A 16430-nucleotide genomic window follows, 5' to 3' on the forward strand; every position below is an offset into this window, starting at 1 on the left:
CAAAAAGACATAGGTAGCCAGGCTGGGGACGCCCTGTTCAGGAAAAAACCTCACATTCTGCTTATGATAAACGAACACAGCTGCTAGGACTGTCTTTGCATACTGGGCAGCTTTCTGATCTTGCTCATTAATTGACTTTGTGATGGAATTTTCCTACATTCATATACAAAAAGTGCTTTTTTGTGTCATTATTTTCCTTGTAAAAATATTAGCCACTTTTCTGGGGGAAGGGGAAAGACGGAAGCCAGGGAAGAGAAGAGTGAGAGGGGGGAAGCAATATCTCTGATTCAAGTAGCAGCTTACTTATTACACTTGTTCGTACCTTTTAAAATCCTATGTTCTTCCCAATCTATAGAACAAACTGGAAAAAGCAATCAAGTACTAATCTGGGAGCCCCTGAAACATTGCACTTTTCTATAGCTGTTATATTGGATCTATCCTTTATAAATGCGACTACAGCTGTTCCCAGCACCAGTGTCTGCCTCAAGTTTGTATTTTACTATTTGCTGTTATTTTCAGGTTATTGCTACCAGCAGGAGATAATAAATTGGGTTCTAAAGTATCTTGTTTCCTTATATTTTTTTACTGAGGTAGTGATTTGGGGGAAGAGTGGAAGAGCAAATCAGCCCTGATATGATTATTTCCATAATGTAATTTTAAGTCAATAAATAAATAATCTCTGAATATAGTCATATGGACACATACTTGCCGGCATGCATACCAACACTGTGGTAAAAAGCAATGATGACCAGAGAGATGGAGAAACGTACAGGACAGGATTTTGGTTGCAATGATTCCTTTTAAATTTAGTTTTTCACTCCTCAGGAGATATATAACACTTCTTTCCTGGACCTTAACTTAGTTTCCTTTTTACAATGAAAAAAACAAGTATTTCTGATATTAACAACTAAATGAGACATTTCTAAATATTGTTAACATATCTGGAATACACAAAAAGAATATCCGAGCTGTCTCACACATAGTGGTGCAGCCATATTTTAGCTAATATTCAATTCTCAAGGCAATAAATCCAGATGTTTACCACATCTTTTGTCAAAACTGAGCCAAATTCATGATTGTCAGGGTACAAGAAAGGGAGGACACATTGTTGTAAAAGTTCTTACTGCCTTTGCCAGGACTTATAAACCAAAGACACTTGGATCAATACGAAGGGAAGTTACTTGAGAAAATCACAAAGGAATGAGCTGTGTTACAAAAACACCTACATGTGTAAAACATAATAGGGATAAACCCAGCACAATGTTTGTAAAGTAATTTGTAAGCAAAAACAAAAGATTAGACAAAGGAGAAGTGGTGAATGTGATTTAACCAGCCTGGAAATGACAACAGCCCCAGTCTGGTGCATCCCTCCATTACAAAAGCCTAAAGCACCCCGTGCCTGATGGAACGGGGGCCTTTATGCTTTTAAGAAGCAATTAGTTTTGAAGCCACAAGGCACAAAGTTGAAGTCCTATTTTCAATGAAAATCTATTTCATAGACAAGAAACAAAGTATGAATAGAAGGCTAATCACAGCATGAAAGAGGGTTAATAGCGGATCGCCAAGAGCAACAACGGTTTAATGTATTCTAGAACAATAAAGATCCTGACAATTTTACTCAAGTGATACAGACTATTAGCACTTCGTGGAAGAGAAAGTCTCCCTGTGCTCATACCCTGTGCTGTATGATGGGATCCTGATCCCAAATGGGATACTGTGTTCTTTTGCTACAGCAGAATTTATAGAGATTATCGACAGAAACCGCAGACCAGAGGTGACAAGTCATCAAGAGTGTCCAGGAAAAACAGTGGAGCCAGCAGGGATGCTGGGATGGCAGGGAAGGCAACGATGGCAAGGAAGAAGAGGATTCTCCACAATGTTTGAACCTTGCTGGCTGTTGTCTGGAAAAGGCCACCAGATGCTGGCAGTTACTGGAGGAGACCACCAGAGAACGTGAGAGAAGCCACAAGGAAAACAGGAAGAATAACTCAGAACAAACTGTCACTGTTTTGAGTAAGATTAATTCAGTTCCAGTGGCAGGAAATAAGGATAAAAATACAAATGCAATAAAAAACTTAGCTTTCAAAGATAAAACCTTGAACCAAAACCTAGTATCTCACGTGAGCAGACTGGGCAGCATATTATTTGCTGCATACCAAAGCCAGTTATATAAATAAAAGTAGTTATAAAGAGATAAATATTTCATGGTCATATCAGATAGCTTGTTGACAAAAAAAGGCATGTTCTTTACAAGGCACCTTTTAGAAGGGACACTTCTTTCAGTGTCAAAGTCTTTTTATACATTATTTTCCTCTTGTACTTTAATTAGTTTCTAGACATGAAAGAACTGAAAATATTACACCTCTAAAAGACATTAGGGAAAATGGTTTTTTCCCTAACAGATTCAAACTAAGATTTTTGAAATTCACATTTAAACACTACTGCCAAGCACCGCAACAATCTGACTAAAATCATTTCCTCTCTTGCTTCTAAAGGGTTTCCCCTGAAGAAGCCAGCTGTTACATATTTATTTTTCCATTATGTGAGTTGTATTTTGTAAATTCTGCTCAGCATTTGGTGAGCTTACAGATCAATAACTTGGCATCCCAGCAATATAAATCTGATGCAGACTTGCCTGAATATATTTTACATTCCAGAGGTGTATTTCTCATCTTTTCAAGCCAGCTTGGTCATCCCAATGATAAATAACTACTTTGGGATGAGGGGGATCCTTAGAAGGCTTTGTTTCCACCTGAGAACATGGTTTCTGTGAATCAGGTCAACTAAGCCGCGGGCTGGATACTCCTGTTGCTGTACCATGACCCAGTTGCACAAAGCTTTTTTTACACCACTGCTGACCATCAGTTCTCTCCCCTCTAGGGCCCTAGTCAAGTTTTCTCATCACTAATATATTCTAACCTATTCCTTTTCAATTTCATAAACCAGACAAAAACAGGATTTAATCATTAAAGTCCCTAAATGCTAATTTCTGTAGAGTAAATCAATTTTCTTATTCCTGCAGCTTCACCAGCGTAAATCTGAAAAAAAATCAGTGTGCATTTAATATAGGGCTCATACTCCACACAGGGATCATATTCATCCCGACAGTGCATATCCCGCACCAACTCCTACGGGCAGCTTATCTCCATCACCTCAGCCTCTTCCCAACAAATATGCAGGATGGCAACAGCCATAAACGACAACGACCTGCACAACCAACTTACTGCCTCTGAAGAGTGGGAGCTGGTGGCTCACAGGACAGCTAGCACCCACGGGGATGGTGGCATGTTCAAAGAGGACTCTTCGCTGGTATTTCTCTCTTCCTGAAAGTACTTCCATAGTTTATGGAACAGATGCCACAGGCACCAATTTGAAATACTAATCCCCCAGAAGACATACACTAGAAGATCATGATTCAGAGCAGAACAAAGAACTTTCAGGGGGAAAAAAAAGTGGCACCCTCATTAAGAAACAGAGTGTACAGAGAAGGCAAAACACGCATATTTTAGAGCTAAAAAAGACAAAAGCACAGAAATAAAGGGATGAGAATAAATACAGAATAACAGAAGATATGAATGAAAGGAGTCCTTAAATTAATCTCTCTGCAACTCCAAAGAGACACTAATTTCTGGAAAATAACACACAGTGCCAAAACATCTCCCATGTGTGAGTTAAGAATAGTCTGAATAGTTTACTCATCAGATAAGAAAAGATTAGACACTTCTGTCTATCAGAAGTAGGGAGCAAGCTCAGTATTTTTGGAAAACAAGAAAGGATAAAGGCCATAAAATTATCATTTTGAGACTTGTATAAGCAGAACTCAGATGAAAGTGCAGCGGAACACTTTCAGATCATTTAAGGATTCTGTCAGGGAAGTGGCTTGTAAGACAAAAATATATATGGGAAGACACCCAGGGATGGATCAGAAAGTAACCATTAGAACTGAAAAGGGACTTGAGTATTACTAAGTCCTGAATTGTAAATAGACTAAAGGAGTATTTCCTGCTACAGCTGGTGACACACAAGATTATTAAAAAAATCTTATGTAAGATGAACCAGATGGAATTGCAGTCTAAAAATAAAGCAAAAATTAGTATAGGCTGGTGAACTACACTGGAATAAGTCAGTCAATAAACTATGTCTACCAACAGGTGAGGCTTGAATACCTCTCAAAAGAAAAAAGGTGTTTAAAAGACATAAAGTCTTCTATAAGAAATTGTTTTGCAGGGTAAAACTAAAAGGTATCTAAGAATAATGAAGGCACAACTGCCTCACACACCTGCTATTGAAATCAAAGATAAAATAAAAATAAATATATGAAGACAAATATGATGGAGAAACTCATTAAGCAAAAAAAATGGTAAACAAAACTTCAGAACCTTGTACAGGTATGAGAATTTAATGTGGATTTTCAGATGGAAATAACAAAGATTAAGAAGATAGAAACTGCAATGATTTGCTGGTGAGATGGTAATAAGAGATACATTTTATTAGCCAAGTTTACGGTACTGGGTAAACAATAAAGAAGATTCAAGGAAGAACAGCATTTCACAAAGGTCTTTTCAGTCCTATAATTAAAACTTAAGCAGACAGGCTCCAAAAAACATTCTAAGAAAATCCTGAAAGTGAGAGGTAAATTGGATCTCATTCAAACAAGTAGAAAAGAAAAAATGTCAAGATATATAAGGCACAAATTTTACAAAAGAATGACAGGGCAGGCAGATCCCTAGTTAGAAAGCTGCAGGAAATATGGAGAGAACAGCAACCGCAGTCACTGGGGACAGTAGGTAACTAGTTCAGAGAAGAGAGGAGATGCTTCTGGAGAATGTTATAAGGGATGCCATCACCCAGACTACTGATAAAGAGTTATAGTCTCTAGATAAATCCAAAGAGCAAAATTTAATTAGAAAACAAAACCATACTCCCTGGCCTTCAGGAAAGAAGGTAAAAAATTCCTGAGGAAGAAGATTAAATGTAGGAACCTCATATGTTTATTAACTGTTAGAGCATAAACACAAACACCATCCCGAGACTCTAAGAGGAATTTTAATTCCCATATTATTGGACTTGTGATCGAGAGGAGAGTTGTATTGCCAAACAAGAAGAGAGATTTCATAAACTCTCTAAATATAACTCTCATAATATTCATCCATACTTTTACCAAATGTCTTTTTTGTTGATACACTGGGGATTGATAGTTAGCAATGTGATTAATTAACATTTATCGCGGCAAAAATTTATTGCAAGAAAACACATTTCAGATAATATTTTATAAAATCAACAGTCACAAAAGTGTTATCTTAATCCAGAAAAGCCCACTTACAAAAGTCAGGAATACAAGTGTCCTGTGTTAGCAGTATCTGGCCTTAAAAATAAGTTGAGGATCTGTATTTCTGCTTTATTTAAAACACCTTCTATATGAGTGAACAGATTTACATTAAAAAAGAGGTAGGAAGAAGGGTAACCACCACCATGCCTACAGTTGGTTCCAGACACAGGACAGGGATTATCCAGAGACAAAGGAGAGAAGGGGCAGATCAGAGCTGTACCATAGGTAGCTCACTTGCATATTCTATCCTACTTTTGTGCAAAATTTGTCTCCTCCTTAAAAGCAACATTATTTCAATCATGTAGATTTGCTGCTTCTATCTCTGGGTATCAAAAGAATAATGATAAACTTGAAGTATTAGATGACCACCTCTCTCTGTGATAATTAAGCATTAGAAATTTAAATGTGCTAAAATTCAATGAGATACTTAAAGAAAAGACACAAGGATCTTTTTAAAGCTAATTGTGTTAAAGTTCAGCCTGAATTAACACAAGCCTCACAACTGAGTAGAGATGTAGGTTCCTTGGACAGAATAGTTAACATCAAAAATAGAGCAGTCTCTTCACTTAGGTGCCTATACATTGGCTTACCTATATACACAGAAATACAGACGTCTGAATGACACAACTCTACACATTTACCAAGTGTTCCCTGCCGGCTTCGTCTAGACGTAAGAGTCTCAGAATACAGGAATATTACAAAGGACTTCAAAGACTGGAAGACCTTCTGCCTCCAAATACTCATCATCCATGTTAAAGGTAGGGCCTTCCTCATTAAGGTGTGAAAAATATTTAACTTCACTTGGATCAAGACAGGGATTTCTTCGTTAGGTCACCTCTTGGGGGAGAAAGATACAAAAGCTTACCAATTTATTTCTGAAAGTAATACCTGAGTGAAAGTTTTCCATTTCTAGTATCTTCAAATTGGAAATTCATTATAAAAATATAGAAAGATTTCAGCAGACTTAACCTTCTGTGTACCTGATATAAAGGGACTCAAGAAAAGAGGGGCTACCTTTCTAAATATATACATTTTAATAAAAGAAGAAATAGATGGGAAGTCTAAGAAAATGAAAAATTGGAGAGATATCCTTGGAGGATAAAAGAGCTTTGAGCACTATGTATAAATACATCACAGATGGTACCTGTCTCCAACCAAGATTCAACATATTTTATCCAAGAATGCTGCTGGAGAGACCACGGGACAAAATCTTCTTTCACATGTTATTGGGCTTACGTCCAAATTCTCATTGGAAGTAACCAGAAGAATAACAATTGTGATGGATGGTAATATCCTATTAGACTCGCTTGTTTGATTCCTGAATGATCCCTTTAAAGACACTCAAGAGGTGAAGAAAGAAAAATTACTGCACTTCTGATAGTAGCAATTAGACCCTAGATTTGCTTATACATAGAAGGATTAACTTCCTCATCTTCTCTCCAACACTGAATAAATGGTACAATAAAATACGAGATGCCCTAATGATGAATGAAAGTATTCTGTCAGTTCAGATTGCCAGAAGAGTCCAGAAAATATGTCATTCCTTATTTATTCATAGAACAAAAATCGATCAGCTAGTAAATGAGACACACTGAATATTACCGGATAGGGAGGGATAATAGGGAAGGCTTTCCCTCTTTCTATTTGCATGCTACTATCTTGATAGCAGATGGGGTTCTCACTTTCTAAGGACTGCAAATCTGCACTACTGCCCTGAAAGAACAACAATAATTTATACCTTGTACAATTGTTATGCATGTTTGCTTTTTGGCTATAGGATTTTTTTTTAAAGAAAGGGTTATTGTAGAAGAGTAAGAACTGCAAAAATAAGGAAGCAGTGTGCCAGTGTTTCCTTTTTGTTGAGGGGAGCTCTTCTGATTTTTACGTTAAACTGAACTTTGAACAAGGGAAAAACCTGTAGGTGATCACACAGCAGATATATAGCACCTATTCTGTCACAAATTATACTGGTGTAAGGGTTTCAGATGCACTCCTCTAATCTTCTGGAGTAATTCACAATACTGATAAAGACTAAAGTGTAAATGGAGTCAGTTAAAGCTTGCTGCTCACCAACCCACCATACAGTGTCTGCACGGACCACAGAAGCGGTCAGAAGGATGAAAACAGTCAAGAAACATTATAGGCCTCTCATCAACAGCACTTTCCTTACTTTGAAAGCCATCTGCATCACACACTTGTGCAAAACAAGAGAGAGGGGTTGTGCTGGGAGAGCAAGGTAGTGCCAGATGTTTGGGAGCTGTGAGGCAGTAACTATGCATGGACTGAGCAGAGATTAAAACAGGTCTGGTTTTCTATAACATCCATCTGTGTGGGATGCCAGGACACACTGGGCATCCAGGAAACATTTGCTTTGCCTTTGTAAGTAAATAAATCTAAGATACAATATTGTGTTCTTATTATCTTACATCTCTGCTCAAAAACATTCTGCAGGAGCACTACATAGAGTAAATAAAACATCCTAAGATGAATTATTCATCATGCATCTGTATCTACTCATTATTCTTCTAAAAGAAACATAACTCACTTCCAGAGTCCAAAAACCGTTTGTCTGCTCAGAAGTTGTGACAATATTATTTTTGCTTTCCCCTTCAAATCACAAGAAAGATTATGTATCAATCTGAAGCAGAGGCTAAAGCCATATCTGGAATGGAGTGTGACATCTTTTTTATATACTCTAAATCAGGACTAAAACCTCAGATAAATGTATTCAGCTAACAAGGGGCTGGGATACCTGATATATAAGAGAGGAAGAAAACTCAACTCCAAGCAAAATTTATCTCCTTCATCCTTTGAAACCTTCCCATACAAATAAACTACAGAACTGGTAGCAATTCACCCTGGAAGGCTGTGGCTCCTGGCAGTTCCTCAGGACCCTGAGGACCATGCCCTTGTGCTGTCTCTGATGCCGAGTAGCACCTCCCTGTGTGTTGGACACAACACATAGCACGGACACAACAACGGCATCAGCTAGCCAAAGCCTACTAATGATTGCATGTTACCTATCTCTTTTTTTTCCCCCAATTCTCTTCCTCAGACCTACGTGGGTCAGAATGACCTGACGTACATACCTTCCTTCACACGGTGCATCCCAAGTTCCACGGTGATTTGGACGCAGAAGACCTCCCGGGTTTGTATGCCACCGCCACACAGGCCTGTGTGCTTGTGATAGCGAGGGTCCTGCTGGTCAAGGAGGAGAGACACTTGGCAAGCTTTCCATTCAGACGCCCTCCAGGCAAACCTTTGGAAATAAAAGGGAGCAGGTAAAACAAGCTTTTGAAAAGACTGAAGGTGGTACTTTATTAGATGACAAAATACAGTTGGTTTAATCTTTACAGCAGCATTTCCCAGTTCAAAACAGGGAATGTTTTAAAACATTTTCAATGTTAAATTTACAAAGGTTAAGTATTTGTTATTTGTCTGGAATACCTGTGTAAAATTTCTCACATAGCACTAATCTCCAAAGCGTTCTGAAACACTACATCACCTTGACAAACCCTTTGAGCAGGGTGCAAAGAAGGAATGAAGATTAAGAGGTTCGATTAAGTGCAAAAACTAGTTTTCAAACATGTGGCTGCAACCACTAAACCACCTCTCTGCCAAGAGCTGAACACCTCACTCTGAAATGCACTTAACAGCTAAAACCTCCCATACGTCAATGGAGCTCCAGGCCCTGGGCAGCTTTTCTACGGGTGACAGCTTTATAAACGCCCAGGGTACTACTGTTTTCTTCAAGGGATTGGCTAAAGTAACTCAGTTCTCTCATTTCCATTTCCAGAAGTTGTGGTAGCCAGCAAGCGCTAGATGAAAATACTTCCATTCTATATTCAGTTCACACCTAAAGAGCATTAATGGTTTTCAAGGAAGGATAACGTTCTTGGGCACAGATATGTGAATGCTGCACAATTGTCACTGGTATTTACAAGCTTAAATGCCAGGAAGAATTTATTCAAACTATAGGGACAATAGTATTGTGTATCAGGGAAAAGCAAAAGTTAGTTCCCTATCATGTCTGAAAACAGAGCATATTTCTAATACCACAGTTTTCACAGGCATAATTCATTTTGAGTCACAGGTCACAGTATCAGTGGAGTCAATAAGAGCCCAAAGTTTTTCTTCGCTTCCCGAACGCAGATTTTAGGCAATATTGTTTTTATAACCAATCTGTTCAAGCTTCTGCTGCTTTATTCCTCTGCTCCTCTAAATTCCATAGTTTATTTTTTCCATACAATCTTTGGGTTTTGTGTAATGTAAACTATGCAAAATAATTTCCTTTTTTTATCCTCAGGACAAATGCTCTCTCCCCTTACAGCAGACGCATGGTTGTTAAAACCACGCTTGTTAACTGCTGGCTGATCGCTGTAAACTCAAGCACAATGGGACATCTCTGCAGAAAAAGCCTTCCACACTGGAATTCTGTGGATTCTCCATAGCAGGTATCTGTTCCTGGCTACAGCTATGGCAAGGAAACATGCATCTCAAAATTAGATGAAAAAATAAATACATTAGCTTGCCTGAGCACACATCAATGTTCTCTTAACTTCTTATGTTGTAAATACGGTCATAAGAATGATTTCTAGTCACAAGGCACTTAGGAATTTTGTAACATACTCATGGAAAATGTTTGTGAATACTGCCAATTACTTTTAATTTACAGGTACTTTACAGATGAGCTGTCATGCTCTCTTAAATAATATACAGTATCATGTGCAAATTTTCATACACTCACAGGGTTTATTACTGACACAGAAAATGATAAAGAACACACTTTTCACATGACAAGCATGAAATACTTGCACTCCCTCAACATATAAAGCACAGCCATGAATTTTTTTCTTCTAGTAGTTCTTTCTGGGAATTCCTAATCACATTTCTTGGGCCTGCAGTGTTAAATTCAACCTTCCTGTTATCGTAAAGGCAATGAAAAGTGCTCTTCAGACACCGGGTGAAGAGGATTTCTCCTCCACACCACTTCAGGACATTGTGCTCGTCAGGTCTACACTTTCAAAACTAGAAGCTTCAATATAGAACACACACATCTGTCCACAGCCATAGAAATAGTTGTTTTAGGGAAGTGTTTCTAAAAACAATAATTGACGAGATAAAAACTGATAATGAATATCCGGCTTAGGTAGTCAGCCGTGAACTCTGGATCCTGAAGACTCATTTCCAGAGGTGTGAGCACCTGCTTCTCCTATTCAGTGTGAGCTGTGGGAGTTAACACCTAGGAAAATTAGGCCATCGGTGACTAAAATTATGCAAAATAACGAAATCTGAGCTCAGAGATAATTAAACTTCATCAGCTCCTGAATCTAAAACAAAAAAAAAAAAAAAACCCTTTAGATATTTTCACAGAGTAGCTGGATACCGTGCTACGCCGCAGAGCAGTCTTTAATGAACAGCTATGGGGTGCTCCAGACAGTGCCGGCTCTTCCGAGAGCAGCTCAAAGCCTCAGCCCCATCAGCCCATCTTCCTTCTTCCCACCTGGACATGCCCTCAGCTGTCCCAAGTTTTCATAGACTCACGTAATGGACCTTAAAGATCATCGAGTTCCAGCCCCCCTGCCTTGGACACCTCCCACTAGACCAGGCTCTCAAAGCCTCAAATCCTGACCCCAAGCATTAGTTGTTTCAAGGGCACACATTTTCATGGCCATTAACAAGCCCAATACACCATAAACATATCCAAGGGATTGCCATACCCGAGTGGGAAACCTAACCCAAGGCCTGTCCAGACAGCAGTAGTGACTTTGGACAGCTTTGTGGCAGACCCTTTGCAGGGATTTAAGCAGTGTGGCTGATATTTTGTATTAGTTTGGCCACCTACGGACTACACTAAAGACAATGAGAATTAACATTACTTAACGAGGAGGAACTGACTGCATAATCTCTATTTAAATTTAACCAGAAGCTTGTTAATAGCCGTTAGTAAAGAACAGAGACTAATGGCTGGCAAATACCTGGGGGGTTTTGTATCTTTGTCAGCCTCAAGCCAATACTTGCAAATTATTGGCAATATCCACAATGCGTTTAGCACAGGGCGATAATTTCTCCAATTGAATGAAGATGACCAAAGCCACCACTGCCACTATGGACATTCTGTTGTTAGAGAAGATGGCACCAGAGATGCACTGTACCAGCATTAAGTTATGGGGCCATTACCATCCAGCCATCCCATCCACCTTCCCTAGAGGGTGAAGAGCACGATAACTCAGGAAGTGAAAGGGACGTTACACATTTGGATATCAAAGTTGGACAGTTTCAGTGTACTCTTGTGATCCCTATGCCAAAACCTGTCAGTCATGACCATTTCAAACATCAATGGATTTAACATCTCATTTTAACTCCCACCAATACCTAGGTAGATTGGTGCAAGCTCAGTAAAGTTACAGTCCTAGCTGTGACCCATATTTACGTACAGACCCCTTACTACAGCTGAAAAAAAAAAAAATCTCAGCCTTTGGCTTCCCAATAGGCTTGTTCCACTTTTTAACAACACTGTTTGAGTTACAGGAGGTCTAGCTACTTCCCAAGATTGATAGACCCCATTGCCAATGGTCAGAGGACTAGCTACTTAACGTCACAAATGAGGACCTCCAGAATCCACAGACAGTCGTATCAGTCTTCTTAAGAAAATAGGCAGGAAAAAACTGCTAGTTTAGAAACAATAAGGTGTGTGCTTGAGGTATCTAGGAGGGAACTAGGCTGATAAAGCTGAACAGCTTTTCACACCGTAAGCAGCGCTCTGAACTTCCCTGCTAAACAGTTGAGGAAGCAGATGAGCAGGTCCTCCAGGTTTCTGTTAGGATCAAGGCAAAGCTCTGGCACTGTGGCACCCAGCCGCAGGAGAAGTGTCCAGCACGGAGCTGGAGAACCAAAGCTTCACCACGGATGGTTCCTGATCCAAGGGGAGGTAACAAAGCTGCCCAGCTGAATGAGGCCATTGCTGCCTGCCCAAAACTGGTGAAGGTCAAAGGGGTGAAGAGCAGTGTTGCTGCCACTCCCAACGCATGACTCCAGCAGCCTACCAGCATGGTTTGCTGGGTTTCCTTTCAGGTCTTTCCTACTTCAGACTAATGCCTAATCTTTAATTGGGGCACATGATGGGCTTCATTTACAAAGCGATACCATCACACCTGTAACTCAGCAGTAACCTCAAGCCTTTTGAAAAAAATTAGGTCTTAAAATGTTCCCATTTTCCATCATTTAACTTCTGAAGAGCTTTGAATTTCCAACAAAGCAAAGAGGTTTTTTTTTCCTAAATCCCTGTCTTGTAACATAGCAACCACAACCAAAATGAAAGATTTAAAGACACAATCATAATTATGGAAAATCTGTCTATTCTCAGTGAACATGAAAGCTACACATGAAGGATAAAAATGATATAATACATTGTTTTAAAACTGATGACTCAGTGACAGTTATGCAACAAACAAGTGCTCAATATCTTTCCGATTTATAGTTACCTCTTGGTCTCTTTAGTCTACAGGACTTATGTTCTTAGCACTTACACAAGTTTTATACCTGTATATACTCACTCACTTTAATTGAACTATCCCAAATTTATATCACAATAAAAGAAAGTAGAATCACCTCCAATGTATTTAAGTTTTTTAAGCACTTAATCTAATCCCTTCAGAACAAATAACCAAAAGTTTGACAAAGCACAAAGCTCTCGAGTCCTACATGAAATTAAAGTGTTTTATTTTCTTGCATTTAAACTATTGATTGAAGAAGTTATTGTAAACTTCGGCCATAAAATTAAAAGGCCTTCCCATTTAAGAAGAAATTTACACTACTCGCCGTGTCCCTACAACGGGACCTTTAACTTATAGCCTTGCCAATGGGCATAGAAGCAATTTAACAGAGCAGTTTTAAAGCTGAAGGTATTTTTTTTCCCCCTGGATCCTTTTAAGAGGCTGGACTATAATTTCACCCATCTCCCCCTGCTGAGTACAACTCTGCAAGCACTACCTCTTGAGCTGCTGCTTTCTGCGCTGGTGGATGTAGTCTGCAATATACACCTTCAAGCAGCCACAGGGTGCTCTCATTAAAAAACAGCCTCTAGAGAATCCCCTTCCTTCTTCCGCTCAGAGACTTGCTCTCTCTTTCTGGTCTACATCCTCATCTGTTTTCTTTTCTGTGCCTGGAGCATGCTTTTGAAAATTCTTGCCCAAAGAACAAAGCTAAAGGAAAGGCTTCTTATCTTAATATCAACCGAAAACCAGGAAAGAGCAGATTCTCATGAACTGGAAAAGTAAATAGGATTCCCACCTTAAACAATTTTAAGACTAATTAGGCAAACACAGGCCAGAAAGAAAGCACGAATGGTTTGTGTTGAGCCCAAACAAATGAAGGAGAGAGCCTTTTACTTCTGCTACTAAATCTCCTTAAATTCATCATCTTCTTGAAAGGGGAAGAAAGAAAAGATAACTGCTTGGCAAGCCTCAGCAAAGCCACAGATGAGGTGGCATACATTTAAAGGGGAAAAAAAGCATAATCTTTCTAGGTATTACACTGTGGAGAGACTATGCTCAAATAAGAAGAACAGAAGCATCAAGGACCTCTTATATGACTTCATAGGGATTAACACTGCATCCCTTCAACAGCTGAAAGCTCTTGCTTTCCAGTCTGAAGTACTTCCAGTACCTCAGTCACCAGTTGCCAAAGACCAACACCAAATCACCAGGCTGTGAACTGTAACATGGACCAATGACATCCTTCACCAGCTGCTGACACATAAATAACAGACTTAAAATGTTTGACTTCTGTCAATTGATACAAAATTCTGGCCCCCACAGCCTTACGCCTGGCAGACCCGCAGCACACACTGCAACGTTACAGCCTTTCGTTCCTGCTGGTTTCTGCAGTATTAAACAGCCACGCCAAAGCTGGGGGTTTTTTCAACATTTTTTTGTTAAGTGTCTCTACTCAGATGTAAGTCTAATGTTATTTTCTATGCTAGCTCATTAAGCAGTTTATCCTTGCTCAGATACTTCACCGGAGATCTTGCCTGAAGGGCTGAAGGTGAGCAGGTATAGCAGGATAGGGAACGTTTAGGAGCTCACAGTCTCATGAAAATCTAGGTAGCAGCAATTTACCGAAAGAACAGGTTTGCTTCTATAGTAAGACCAGCACCTCCAGAAAATTATCAGTGTTACACAGGTTCTCACCTTCTGGGCTCTCCTGGCTCTACACCAAGTCCCTACAATCATTTGCACTTTAATATGATGAAATGTCAAAAAGTGGAAGTGAGAAACTAGGTACAGACACATGTCTGTTCACTCTCTGATTAACTGCCAGCTGGTCTGCCCCAGTCAGGTGTCACCCGCACCCACGCTCCTATACAAAATCAGCGAGACAATGTGTTAATCTATTGTCTTTGAAATTGATGTGAGTATGGGCAGGAGCAAAAATCACTCTGTAAGAGCCTTTTCGTAGCATGTAATCAAGTAACAGAATATTTCTTTTTTTATACTTCCTCTCTTCTGCTAGCAGGGTGTATAAAAATGATCAGCATTTGATTTTGAATGAACCCAATGATATAGAGACACTTTCACAGGCTATGCCTTCCTAAGAATCATGCAAAGGCTTTATCAAAGGTTTTGGCAGTATCTGGCAAAGCCCCAGAAACTCATGACTTGAGCACTGAATACACCTCCTATTAAACACACTCATCCACAGACAGGGAGATTTATCTGCATGCATATAAAATTTTATCAATCTTGAAGCATTTTACAGTCAATCTCAGAACATGTCACATGAAAAATTAAGAAATATTGTATTTTCTCTGCAAAGCAAAGTAGCAGCTCCCTGTGCTAGCCTGGCCAAGCATAATGGCATGGATTTGCAGACCAGAAGGATGACATCCTCACCTTCTGCCAGAACAGAGATTGCCAGAAACTAAGCAGGCACTCAGGGACTGCAAAGTTTCCCAATTCAAGAAGTATCCAGAGGGAAGCTGAGTAAAGTCCAGGCTATTACCTCCGATCAGTTCCCGTTTTCCTCAAGGAGAACTGGGATTTTTTTATGGGGAGGAGAAGGGGAATTGTTAAATCTCATGTAAAAATTACAATTTCAAAGCCAATAAAAGCACAGCCACGGAGACCTGGCCAGTCTCTGTGCAGCTGAGGAAATTCTCTGACACAGCAATCAATATGACAGCCCCTTCAGAGAACAAGAGTATCTGCTCTCAGTTTTTAAAATATGAAAATATAAACTGTAGCGGGTGTAATTTAAATTTATTTCTATATATAAGTTTAATTATTGTAATAGCAACAATGATAATAGCAACAAGTACAAGAATATTACTAACAATAAATAATACCGCTAATCACAGTGAACAGTGATCACATCAGTGATATTTTAGACACAGAGAGAAAGCGTGACATATGAACCTTTCCACACAGGAACACCGAGCAAGGAAGATTTGCCTTGCACAATGCAGTCATCAAACAGGGGCCTCTTTACTTCAGAAAACTATGATAAAAGCACTCGCTCTACCTGGGGCAAGGTTGCAGCAGCTCTTTTCCTCCCACGCTGCACGCTTCCCTCTCTTCCAGCTCTGGGCATTGCTTCCCGGTGCCCACCGCCACGCTCCGCACGCTGCGGCGCCGGCTCCGAAAGCCTGGGGTGAGATCTCCCCAGCCGCAGGTCCGCGAGCAGGAGCTCCACGTGGACCACTCGGATGTTTCACAGTCTTTAGCGATGACACAGGACTTGGACGTCAAAGGGACAGGATCTTGCAGGCAGAGGCTGCAATGAGAACACAGTAAATCAGTGAGGAGGTCTTGCTGAATTTTTTTTTCCAAACCAAACTCCCAAATATTTCAGCCTAAGTCAGGGTCTGGCCTTGAACTAGAAGATACCCACGGTCATTTGGGGTAAATCAGAATACCTGCATCAACAGCAATACAATGAAAATAAGAGGAGCTGTAATGCAGTGGACATAACAGGGAGTTCTGGGTGCAATCTTGCATGCCAAAGAGTTTGCAAATAATATATCTAATTTATTTCAATGTTAGAACTTATTTCAAGTTAGAACAGACGCGAAAGGCACTATATTCACTCCTGTGCAGTTAGA

General features: G+C 39.7%; 1 protein-coding gene across 1 annotated transcript in view; it reads right to left on the minus strand.

Moving 5' to 3' along the window:
• LOC104471573 (thrombospondin type-1 domain-containing protein 7B-like) overlaps window positions 1-16102 on the minus strand; it is a gene marked incomplete at both ends in the record, with an annotated part of 93033 nt that extends 76931 nt beyond the window's left edge. Inside the window, 2 exons of the mRNA XM_010086952.1 lie at window positions 8419-8588; window positions 15851-16102. Coding sequence (XP_010085254.1) covers window positions 8419-8588; window positions 15851-16102 — 422 coding nt within the window. The remainder of the gene's footprint in view (window positions 1-8418; window positions 8589-15850) is intronic.
• Between the last annotated feature and the right edge of the window lie 328 nt (window positions 16103-16430).

This window comes from Pterocles gutturalis, unplaced genomic scaffold (assembly GCF_000699245.1).
Source record: "Pterocles gutturalis isolate BGI_N339 unplaced genomic scaffold, ASM69924v1 scaffold32706, whole genome shotgun sequence".
NCBI lineage: Eukaryota > Metazoa > Chordata > Aves > Pterocliformes > Pteroclidae > Pterocles > Pterocles gutturalis.